The sequence below is a fragment of the Balearica regulorum genome, chromosome Z (genome assembly GCF_011004875.1).
Source record: "Balearica regulorum gibbericeps isolate bBalReg1 chromosome Z, bBalReg1.pri, whole genome shotgun sequence".
In the NCBI taxonomy this organism is placed as follows: Eukaryota; Metazoa; Chordata; class Aves; order Gruiformes; family Gruidae; genus Balearica; species Balearica regulorum.
In genome coordinates this window covers 71,200,950-71,213,866 of record NC_046220.1, presented here as the reverse complement: position 1 = coordinate 71,213,866, position 12,917 = coordinate 71,200,950, and the positions used below count along the sequence as shown (strand labels likewise).

The 12,917-nt window shown below is 37.6% G+C and overlaps 2 protein-coding genes across 2 annotated transcripts in view; both read right to left on the bottom strand.

Moving 5' to 3' along the window:
• Nucleotides 1-12,917, bottom strand: part of OXCT1 (3-oxoacid CoA-transferase 1) — an 87,502-nt gene that overhangs the window by 21,033 nt on the left and 53,552 nt on the right. The window contains exon 13 of the mRNA XM_075740817.1: nucleotides 12,468-12,543. Coding sequence (XP_075596932.1) covers nucleotides 12,468-12,543 — 76 coding nt within the window. The remainder of the gene's footprint in view (nucleotides 1-12,467; nucleotides 12,544-12,917) is intronic.
• The window catches only part of RPL37 (ribosomal protein L37), a 350,006-nt gene that overhangs the window by 283,742 nt on the left and 53,347 nt on the right, over nucleotides 1-12,917 (bottom strand). The gene's annotated exons all lie outside the window — the stretch shown is intronic.

Here is a 12,917-nt window from a genome sequence, read left to right as displayed (position 1 = left end):
GTTTGCACAGTGAGGAATAAATCACATCTTCCTATATCTATAAACAACCCCTTTTGAATTTCTCAGGTCAGATTAATATTTAATATTAATCAAATTAATTAACATTAGTACTAAATGTTTCTTTGCAAATACAAACCCAAAAGGGATGAGAGGATTTATCTCTGTCGTTAACTTCCTGGTACTACTCAGATGATTCTCCATCCTACCTGGAAATACAAAGCTCTTACAGAGACTGCAGTGACCTCTCACCTGCCTGCCAGAGGCTCACTGACAAGATAATGCAGAGTAGCTGAGGACAATGGATTATCTCCCCAATAACTCAGAGTATGTTTGCATTGAGGATTATGCTATCAGTACACCTGTCCTGACAATGCCATTAGTTCATTTTCTAAGCCTTTTAGTTCTATTAACTTATAAAGACCTACAGCCACTAGGAAATATCTGAAGAAGTGTGTGCTGATGAAGGACAATGACAAATCTACTGCTGGAGAAGCTGTCACACAGGACTGAGAGAAAAGACTTCATCCCTTTCTGTATGCAGAAGCAGGAAAATGCAAGTTAACTTGAAGAGAAGGACTTAGGGACCTATAAATTGCTACATCTGCTCCTCCTCTTTAGGCAAACATACTCATCACTGTAGGGTGCCCAGTAAAGCAAAACAATTAAGCATTATCTTCAAACTAGCCAAGTAATTACATGCTTTTATTTTGAAGAATATCCAAAGCATAAGTGCACCTAGCAAACCCCCACAACTTACTCTTTCCCCCGCACTGTACTGGCATAGGGGACAGCTGCATCCTAAACTTGAATTAAAATGCTTGAGACCGAAAGGTGATTCCCAAAAGACGTTTTGTTCCTTTTTGCCTACAATAAGCATGCAGACTAAAACAGTTCTGATATTTATAAATACTGCACATCCACAAACAATAAGCAATTTCTGTTTCTTTCAAATTTTAATAGCATATTTAATTGCATCTGACATAAGTCAGACTGTTTTATTTGAATACTTTGCATGTAATACAGAGTTTGTCATGAAAATAAACATTTTCTCCTCCTGAAGACAACTTCCAACAGCCACCTCTCCTGTGAAATCTCTGAAAAAAACCCTAAATTTTGTTTACAGTGCTGGATACTAGCTGAAGTGGGAACTATACATTTCACTTTAATAAAATGTAAATTTTCATTTATTTTTGTTTCAATAGAGCAAATCGCAGACAGTAAAACTATTCACTCTTCTTTACTTGATAAGGCATTTAAGTGTAACTTTATAAGTGTAAGTTATAATGTTATAACCTGTACACAGCTCAATTCATTTGAACAATTCATTAAAAAAAAAAAAAAAAAAAAGGAGGTATTTCAAATAAGCAACTGAAAAAGTACATTTGCAGGTTTCCTGATCCTTCTTACCATGTTGGTAAGGTCCAAGGTTTGCACGTGTGTGTCCCCCATTTATTGATGTAAGATCATTTTAATTAGTTCCCAATTACATTGGTGCCGCTTGCTTAAGAAATTGGAAGACTTAGTTCAGTGATAGAGCACTGGTAATTTGAAGTACTATTGTAAAGCCCACTTCATCAGCAAGAGCTTGAAGTGAGAAGAAAAGTTTTTTGAATTAGCCATGCACTTCCTGGGGGGTCCAATGTTGGTAATATTTATGCAGAGGGTTAGGTAGAGGACAGAAACGAGCTGACGATTTCCTTGTAGCTTCTCAGTTACCATAAAAGTTCCATATTGCTGGGAGGAATTCTGCTTTTTTACCATTGTGCTTCATCAGCAGTTCTTCCTAAGTCTCAGTCCAAATAATCTTGGGATGCAAGAGGTGGAAATTCATGGACCTGATGGATTTCTTTTTTTTTTTTTTTTTTTCCAATTAATATAATCAGCTCTTCTGTTTCTTCACAGCCATAAACCCACATAAAATTAGTGGAATTTCTTATAATGCCTACTTACTGCAAAGTAATTCATTTTGTTATTGTGGTGATGGGGCATCTTTAAGAAAATATGTCAAAAGGGTACATATTTTCATATTTTCATCTGATGTTTTCTTATCTGAACATGTTTGAGTGGTCAAAATACAACATTAAACAGCCTGAGAAACCGATTTAGCCTAATAAACAGAAACCTTCGTGTTGCTTTGGTCGTGACATCCAAGAAAATCTGTGGCATTCCAACAGAAGCTTTGAGTACTCCCAGGTGAGCGAGACAGTCAAGATATTTTTTTAGAGAACATGAAGTTTTTCCACAGTGGTACTGCAAGCTAGAAAGATGCTACAGCAAGCAGGAAACAACTTATAAGAAAATCTAAGCATACTAAAAAGAGGTGGCTGAGAGAAAAGAGGAAAACTCAGGAGCCTTCAAATACTATTCAGGTATTGAATCCATGCTGGTGTGTTACACCTTTCCCCTATATGCCCAAAGGGAAAGACTTTTCTTTCGTAACTGAATTTTATAGTTACTCCCAAAATCACAGGTTAAAATGTTATCTGAATTGATCTGGTTATGTTATAAGAACATAATCTTTTGATACAAAAACATATCACATCAACAGTACAGCAAAGCAGATGCTAGTAATGTGTTCAAGAAACAGTGAAAACTTAACAGTGGTAAACGCAGAGTTTGAAGGATTAGAATGCAGATGGAAATAAAAGCTTGAATAATTCTGTTTAAAACTGAGTATCAAAGGACAGCCAAGGTGAACATATATACCCATTTGAAAAGAAACTGAGCTGCTTCCCTGTTAGAAGTCCTTGCCCATGTTGCCAACTGCCCTCATACTGTATTAACTAAATACAATTCATTCTGAATTTTCTCTTTCCTTCCATTAAATAAAGAATACATATGCTTCACGCTATGCTCAAAGTTAGTAAAACTACTGTTTCAAAAACTCTTACAGAAGATAATGAATGCTTCTAGTTTAAACTATAGTCCTCATGAAGGCTTCCCATTCAATCTGAATTTTCAGGCATCCCCCTGGAAGACCTTTAACAAGCTACCTAGGATGAGAGAGTAAAGGTTTTAAGAATGTCAGTATGGTTTCTGATGGCCACAGACACAGAGTAGTTGACAGGCACAACATCCATCACCAGTCTCAGCTTCCGTATGAAAGGAAATAATTATATCATGCCAGGGACAGCTGCTAAAATTCAGAGCAACTGGAACAGTATGAACTCCACAGAGACAAGCAGAAATGAAGGTAATGCAGTGGATACAAGATACTTCCATCACCACTATCAATGGTGCTAACGCTGCAGTAGAAGGGATGAACTTAGGACCTCTTCAAAGTTTTCCGCTCTGCCCCTCTCCGCAGGTGTATCTGTACTACTAACATACATCAGTCATATAGGTCTCCCTCTCCGTATAGGTACTGTATGTTTTCACAGATGTGCCAGCTTCAAATGACACATACAGCACAAGTAAGGAGGTCATCAGAGCCATATATAACTATTTAACAAAAACATCTCATCAAATTGTGCGGGTTTAGATGTCGTTGGTTTGGGGTTTTTTTGTTTGTTTGGGGTAGTGCATATTAGCACAGACCTTAGCTTTGTACAAAAGAGATACCAATCAGAAGGTAATATTAAAAAAATGCAAACGCATAAATCTAACTATATAAAAATGTAATGACAATCCTTTACCCATTGCTAACAGTCCTGTCCAGTCTTTAAAGGAAAGGTACATTTACAGTTCATTCTAAAATGAAAGCCACAACTCTTTCAGATTTCATTTCTTCAGTGAAAAAGACCTGATGAGGACTGTATCAAAAAAGATGGATAAAGCTGAAGATTAAGTGTTCTGAAATATACTTCCTTGTCCTATTTTCCACTGATTTTACATCTTTATATGGCACAATTACAGAATTATTGTAATTACACTGTCAACTATGACAGCTACATTAGATTTTACTTTGAGAGTATAACCGAATAAACATTACCAGGAAACACTGAGAAATCATTAACGGGATTTTTGAATCAGTAGAGTTGATAATGCAACAATACAACAAAGAGTTAATATGGCTGAATGCAACAAAGCTGAGCACACTCTACATGCACAACAGAGTGAAGATATTTTTTAAAGGATGTACAAAATATTTAGTTGTTTGGCTTAGCCATACAGAAAATGACCTGATTTTCAAGAATGCTGACCAGGTATCTCCTAACAGACATAATGAAAATCAAAATTAAAAAGCAATATGATTTTTGAAAGAATGGAACAGAAGTTCTTGAGTGACAGACACTTCTTGGTAAAATTTATTAATAACTCTTCCCTAAAATGTAGCATACACAAATATGTGCACTAACTACATTTATATTTTTAATTTCCATAGGGAGAAAATTAAGGCAGCATAAAATACATGCAAAGAAAGTTGGTCTAATTTTGTTCCTCTATTCTCCCATAAAACTAACTTGAAATAACCGTTGGCAAGCGATTCGAATGACTGACTGAAATTCAAATGAATACATTGAGAAACTGCATCTCCAGAGCAACTCAAAACAGTCTGTGACATGCTTCATTGGAATGGATTTGCTTTACAGTGATGAATGCCATTTCAGTGTAATAGGGCAGTTAAGCCTCCATTTACCTTTGCATACCCTTTCCAAAACACACAGCATAGCGTGCAATAATTAAATATTACTGCCAACGTCTCACTTGAAAATGATGGTTCCATATCGTAGTCACAATTGTTACCACTAATCCACAGATCAGGAGTCTTTTGACATATGCTTGTATTTTTGAGACAGTCAGAATTTCTTCAGCTACTCTCATTATACAGATGCCTAACACATAGCTGCCGCTTCCCACTGAAAATTTAAGAGTATGGATAAAATACCAGCAGTGAGCTCCTACAATCCTTCCATGCAGTCTGAAGAGAAAGAAACACAAACAAAATTGATAGAAAAAGCCTTCCAAAAGGCTGAAGAAGTAGAGCTAACACAATACACTCCCTTTGAGGGTCCAGGACTCTTCCAATGGTGGTAATTATGTGCCACAAGAACTCTGCAGGGCTTCCAGGGCCATGTTTGTTGGGAGGGAAGCAGTCAGCTGATACACTACTGTAGGCTTCCTTCCAAGACACGTCTGCAAAAACCTAGTATCTCTGCATATTAAAATAATATCCCATTGAAATGTAGATTGCCAAGGAGACTCTGGGTAACTGCATGTCCTGTTGTTCGCCTTTATCCAACTACTGCTTTATAAGCCCTTATCAGTCATGTCCTACAGAACTTCACATTGCTACTAGGAGAAACCTAGTCATTGAACATAATTAACCTGCAAATTTTCTATTAATACAGAATTTAGCTAATTTGTAATGCTTAATTCATTTTATGGTTAATAGTTAAAGTATGTTTCTCAAAATTTCTTGCAATGCTGTGCAACTTGGAACAAAACACTGACAGTTTGATGCACTCAGTGCAACAGAAATACTAGAAGAGTTAGTCTATTTGGATTCAAAATGAAAATAAGTCTTGTACAAAGATACTCCTATTCAAGCAAAGTGGCAAATGACCTGCAACAAGGCTCCTTGGAGAAGACCTAGAGTGCTCTCAGGCATTCAGGGATATATGTTGTTTCTCCCATCATCAAAAATTATAATTTCAAATCAGAAAAGCTCTTGCTGTGGAGCTCTCTGCTCTCAGGTTTGGCACTACAAATAATAATTAAAAACAAAAGCAAAAATCCCTCCCTTAGTCACATACTCAGCTGGCCTCTGCCAGATTACTTTCATTTTAAAAATGTCTCTACCAATGAACATGCAGTTCATCTTATGTTTGAAATGTCCAAAACTTGCAAAAGACGCGCTTTGAAGCTCTGTAGAAAAACTACCAATAATGTATAAAATTATGTTGCTAAAGCTTTAGGTTATACTGACCTCTACAGATAGTAAAATAGAAGACTACTAAATGTGAGTTGGATTTCCTCATGTTTTCTTTTCAGATAATCTTCTCTGAAAAGGCTTAGAATGTTTGTATCATTTTCTTTCCATTTATTTCATTATTAACACTTTAATCCTGTAGCTTTGGCTACTCCAAGTCAGAGTATTAAAAATAAAGGCTGCTGCTTCAAAAATTCAAGGATTTTTTTTTTTTTTTCCCCAAGAATTATACACATTTATGTATCCAAACTGCATCACCCTGCACGAATTACATCACCCTCTTCCTCAGCCCCGTAACTGCATTACTTTAGCTATCAAAACATTAATATTATAATCCAGCAGAAGAATATACAAAGCTAGAGTTAATTTTCTTGCTCAAAATTGTATTTGGTCTCTATTGTTTGTAGGGAATAGAGATGCTAAATAGTATCAGTCCCGGTATCATCCTTGATGCTGCTGCTTGTTAACTGAACTGCTGACCACTAGGCTTTGAGCCTGGTGATTAGGAAATTGCCAGCTTCCTTGGCACCTTTGCATGTATCCTTTCTGCCCTCATGGACTTACACACATCCAGTTTATTTAATCAGTCCTCTTCCATGGTTGGTACTACCCACCATCTACCAAATTCTACCGCTAGCCATAGAGACCCTGCCACTAAAGTATAAGGCAAAGATGATGAATATTTCAGCCTTTATCCAGAATCATAGAATCATTTAGGTTGGAAAAGACCTTTAAGATTGAGTCCCACTGTTAACCTAACACTGCCAAGTCCACCTCTAAACCATGTCCCTAAGCACCACATCTACATGTCTTTTAAATATCTCCAGGGATGGTGACTCAACCACTTCCCTGGGCAGCCTGTTCCAATGATTGACAACCCTTTTGGTGGAGAAATGTTCCCTAATATCCAATCCAAACCTCCCCTGGCACAACTTGAGGCCACTTCTTCTTGTCCTAGCGCTTGTTACTTGGGAGAAGAGACCAACACCTACCTGGCTACAACCTCCTTTAAGGTAGTTGTAGAGAGCGATAAAGCCTCCCCTCAGCCTCCTTTTCTCCAGGCTAAACAACCCCCGTTCCCTCAGCCCCTCCTCATAAGACCTGTGCTCTAGACCCTTCACCAGCTCTGCTGCCCTTCTTTGGACATGCTCCAGCACCTCAGTGTCCTTCTTGTAGTGAGGGGCCCAACACTGAACACAGGACTCGAGGTGAGGCCTCACCAGTGCCGAGTACAAGGGGATGATCACTGCCCTAGTCCTGCTGGCCACACTGTTTTGGATACAAGCCAGGATGCTGCCGGCCTTCTTGGCCACCTGGGCACACTGCTGGCTCATCTTCAGTTGGCTGAAGACCGACACCCCCACGTCCTTTTCTGCCAGGCAGCTTTCCAGCCACTCTTCCCCAAGCTGGTAGCATTGCATGGGGTTGTTGTGACCCAAGTGCAGGACCCGGCACTGAGCCTTGTTGAACCTCATACAGTTGGCCTCGGCCAGCCTGTCCAGGTCCTTCTGTAAAGCCTTCCTACCACCAAGCAGATCAACACTCCCTCACAACTTGGTGTCGTCTAGAAACTAACTGAGGGTGCACTCGATCCCCTCGTCCAGATCACTGATAAAGATATTAAAGAGAACGTGGCTCCATCCAGTAGCTCCGAGCAGCCAGGGGCTGCTCTACTCTGGCCTGTCTGCCCTACTCCATGGCTATGTCCTCAGCGTTTCTCTTCCACCTCTCTTGGCCACCTTCTCCCAGCTGCACTCTGTTCCCAGGGGCTCCTCAGAAATTTGCAACCTCCTTCTCCTTTCCGTCCCCAGAAACCCTCTTGTTAGTTGGAGAAATACCAAAGGGAGAAAGACAAAAAGCCATTAAGTAATAGTGCTTAATGGAACAAAACTACCAATAAATGCCAGTGTTTAGGAAGTAACTTCTACCTAAGCAAACAGCATCGTTTATTTCATGTGCTTAAAATATTTTCACCCTCTTCTTCCTTTACTCATGGGATTTTTGTCTCCATTAGAAATTGGCAGGTAAGAGCGAAGAAAGGGCTGTAATTATTGCAATGAGTCTTCCTTATCTCATTTCCCAATAATAAGTACAAGTAAATATGCACATGCATGCACTAGGACTGAAGTGTTATCAAGCTCTTATGGGACAGAAAGGATAGCTTCATGATGGTACTTATTTGAATCAAGAAATTTAGAGTTATTACTTGCCTCTGAAATAATGGCAAATACCATCAATTCAGGAACCCAAAAGGTACAGTGTATAAGGAATATTTAAACCAAACCTAAACACAAAGCTAAGTGAAAAATATTACAATAAAATACAACTTAAAGTTTCCTTACACTATGAGCTTTCAGCAAAGTTGATCTTTGTACCACCCCACACAAATCTCTCTCATAATTCAACTTAACTGACGATAACATATCATCTTATTTACAGGAAAAGCAGGAAGATATGAATGCCTAAGTGCTGGTAAATCCCATTTTAAAAATCTGTACTGTAGAACAGTAATAACACATCAGTAAAGCAGATTAAGAATCATCTGACCAACGGATCTCAAAACAAAGTAACCAAAGGGAAATGACTGCTGATTGGAAAGGCTCCTGGCTGGATTTGCAGAGTGTCATCAGGCATATTTACTCACAAATAAATGCAAACTCACTGCAAAAGAAATTTGCAGACAGCAAAAGCTTAGTAAGAGTGGCAAGTAAGGACAGCAAAAAGTCACAGGAACAAGTGGTGTATATTAGTAAAAAAGGTAACAAGAAGACAAATAAAAATCTACTCCAAGTTGTATTTTATACTTTCCTGTTCTGAAAACTTGTTATTCATAAATTTGGGGTTGAACAAAATAGACAGGCATCTTCATAAGCAAAATAAGCAATTACAGATATGGAAAATACCCTTGATATGGATGCAAAATTAAAATCAGCATCTTCTAGAGAACATAAAGTACTGAAGGAAGCAGTATGTAAGTGCACAGTTTTGAGAAAAACAGAATACAATCTAAGCTTAAACATTTCAAGAAGTATGTTTATAAATGAACCTGTTTTATTAATGCAAAATGCTGACTTCACCTTTTGATAGTTCAGATCTTGAAAAACAAGTCAGTCACAAAAACTGTCAGTGAAAGAATTTCAACATCATGATCAGAAAAATGAGTTTAATTTCTCTATGGCAAAAAGTATTCTGAAAGAAAGTAATAAGTGCACAAAGCTACTGGAAAAATGAATATTACTTGGTCTCTGAAAGCATTGTGTGGTACTGTAAATATTATTTGTGCCTGTGGTGACTGTGAATGCAGTGGTTTTGTTCAGTCTAAGTCTAGAAAAAAGCTAACGCTGAGTTAGCTGAGTGCAGGTCAAAATAAAAAGGAAATATAGCACAATGGGCTTTAAAAACAAACAAACAGAAAAACCCCATCCCAAGTAAAATGGAACCAAGAAAAAAAACAAGTCATGAATTGCTCCAGCTTATACCACTGCTTTTCAAGAATGAATGCCCTAGTGAATAGCTTTTAGATTCAGCACAGATGCAACTGCATGAAATTTTATATCCTGACATACCAATATGGTCAGTCGAAATTACTAGGATTTTGTAGCGTTAAAATATATCCACTGATGATTCAGGAGTGCCTTTTTTCAAACAGTTCAGCTTTGTGAGCTATCACTAGAGGAGCATTTTTGTTGGTTTACTAGGAATACTTTACAGCAGGCATCTTTATTTATTACTTGTTCACTTGTGTATTTTGAAGAATACTTCTCTTGCCCTTCAACTTACAAAAGCAACAAAAAAGGAAACAAAGCAATTCTTCCTATCTAAAACTCAACCCATCCCCTTCTGCTTTCTAATAGGCCTTTCAGAAACAGGTTGAGTAAACAGAAGGCTTTACCAGGTGCAGGAACATTTAACACTGCTTTTGCAGGACTAAAGGACTGTCAAAGAAGAAAGTCTCAGGAGTTAAGTAATCTTGAATATAAAGGATAGTCTAGTAACACATTTGTATAGTGACTTTAATTTTGCAGAAGTATAAAGAGAATGTCAGCCTAAAGCAACTCAGCTAAACAAAACCTAGAATTTATCTGACTATTGAATAAGAAGATGCATAGATTAAAATTATCTTGAACTGTGCGTATTAGAAAATCTCTACACGCTATTTTAAAAAAACTAATTGAGTTATAGTATAACAGCTTACCTTTAAATATTTTTCTAGTCTATCTTCAAAATTTTGACAGAGAACATAATAGTTAAGAATCATTTTTAAAAGCCAGTATGTAAGCAAGTAATTTCTACTTGTTAATGTGAAGGAAGTGCTTTCACAAAAACAGAACTACTTCATCCAGTAAAAGAAAAGAGTAGTTCTTAGACTCACATGAAGGAAAAAATATTCCACTCAGCTTCTCAGTGCATATACCTGCAGTACTGGACTGTTAGTGTTGATTACTTACATTTAGTCACATCAATCATATGAAAAAAATACAGTTTACTAAGCATAAGGTTTTTTAAGTTAACTATTTAAAATATATTTAGGCTTGGGTGAATTATCACATCTTGGAGATACAGAGCCATGGATAAATAAGGTGAACTCCAATTTCAGTTACCTGAGGTTTCAACTCCTTTAAAACTTATACTATCATACTTTTGCTTTGGCTCAAACATCAAATGTAGGGTTAAAAACATAATTTCATTTATCCCTTATATTTCAAAGTGTGTGGGGGGGTCCTCTGTAAAGGCTGGTTTCATAATTTTGGATTCTAGTAACAAGTTCTTGTAACTCAAGACAAAAAAAGAAATTGGAATTGGACAATGCAAGCTAACCAGTGTTACTTTAATGTAAATCATACTTGGACTCCTACAGTACATTTGACCATCAGATTATGTTTAAAACAGAGAGTTCTATCAAAAGACATAAAACAGTAATAGAAGGTTAAGTGCACCATTTTTCAGCTCAATTAGAAATGAAAGATGGGGAAAAAATTGAATAAAAGAAAAAGCTTTTTGGACATACAAGCTTCTTTGTTTAAAAAGTGGTTATGGAACTGGGGGAAGATCTTTCTGTGAATGCTTTTTTTTTTCCCTCTTTGGTCAAAATGCAGCTTTTTACTCAAAGGGTTCTAATATACAGACTTTGTAGAGGCTATTTGGTTCTTACTCTGTTTCCCTATTTGAAGTACACTAAGACAGCACATAGGGATGTGGTTTAATGCCAGACTTGGCAGTGTTAGGTTAACGGATGTACTCTGTGATCTTAAAGCTGTCTTCCAACCTAAAGGATTCCATGATTCTAAGAGCACACACAAGATCCCAGAGTGATGCACTATCAGCAGCATTAATTTTCAGACCTCATTTTTCACAATATTAACTGGATGCAAGTAGAAAAGAGTCTTGAAAAAGCTAACACTTCCATCAGTGGGGTCTGAAAAGATCGAGCCAGCACTAGTCTGTCTGTTCTCAGTTGCGTGACCATAAGACCAGGTTGTGTTTTAAATACATCTAAGGAAGACTGTTTTCTTACAGATTTATCTCCTGCGTGACATATTCCAACCTAGACATAACCCCTTCACATCGCCTACAATCGCTCACGCAGACACCTGGAATAGTCCTGCAGATAACCCTTTCTGCCATGTCTGCCTGTACAGACCTTGTCTTTGTCCCCTCTTGCTAAAAGCAGCTTACATTCCAGACACCACTCCATAACTTGTGCGCTCACAGGCCTGCTGGAGAAGTCACACAGACTGCTGGGCTCAACCAACGCTTCTCCAAGAGACAGGACATTCATTCGGGCTTTTATCCTCCTCTACCCAGCTTGCAGTTTTCAAAGACTTTCCTGAGACCTTTAGCACTGCTCCGATAGACAGAAATATGCCTCATTACCTTAAACCAGGCTAAAAAGAAAATTTGTTTCTAGACGTCTCTGATACAAATCATATCACAAAGTACCACATTGGAAGATGCTGAAAATCTCAAATTTATAAACCATGTGAAAGATAGGTATGTTGATTAATGTTAAAACAGAAACTGTGTTCGAAGAATGGCTTAATGTCATCAGCTGCTTCAATAATACTGGGATTAGCTTATGTTTGTGTGGTTGAAAACTGCAGAACTATTCAGGTAAATACAATAGTATTGCTTCCTTCTAGATGTATTTAAAATGGCAATGCAATGATCTTTTCACAGGAACACTGAGAAAAATAATGCACACTTTTTTTATAATTTTACGATGAGCTACATCCAGGTACAACTATACAGGAGTTGTGACTCTCAAGAAAAAGCATCAGTCCTCAGCAAAAAAAGTGACAGCTGAAAGGCACAGACCCAAGAGGAAGGAAAAAGGCTTATATAAATCATGTTTAGCTTTTCACAATGCTTAGGACAAGTATAATTTTAGAGGGCTGACTCCTGATAATCGATTGCTTGGTGCCAGCAGTACACAAAAAAACCTTTTAACCTTGACGCTGTATATATCTTCTTTTTTAATGCTTTGAGTTTCACAACTCCCATTCTGCTTCAGCCCTTTTCTCCTTTGCAGGACCCTCAGCTGCATTTACATTATCCTAAATACGGTGCACTGAGAGTAGTACAAACATCTACTTACAGGAATCATCCAGTTGGCCAGGTCACCGTACTTAGACACCTGCATAGCTCCAAGCATTGTCAAATCAACATGGCCTCTGGCAACAGAAAGTGTGTAATTAGCATATCATGTTCATGTAACAGCCCACAAATCTTAACAAGCTTTTGTTCACATTCTCATTACATCAGTATAAAAACAGTGGCATACCACAGAGGTAGCAACCATTTTGTCACATGTGTAGTTGTTTTTTCTCCCATCTAGATATATTGCTGATGCAAATTTTTCTGTCTGCCTACTGAGCCTCAAAAATGTTATTACTTTTGTCTGGTTTTGGTTAATTGCATGCACAGTCAATCAGCTCTGAACTCATACTTTTAAGAGCACTCCTTCACGTATTTACATGCACTCATTATCTTTTCAGAGCCATTAGGATTTAGTGTTTGTTTGCATCCAACCTCCTTCCCGAAAAAC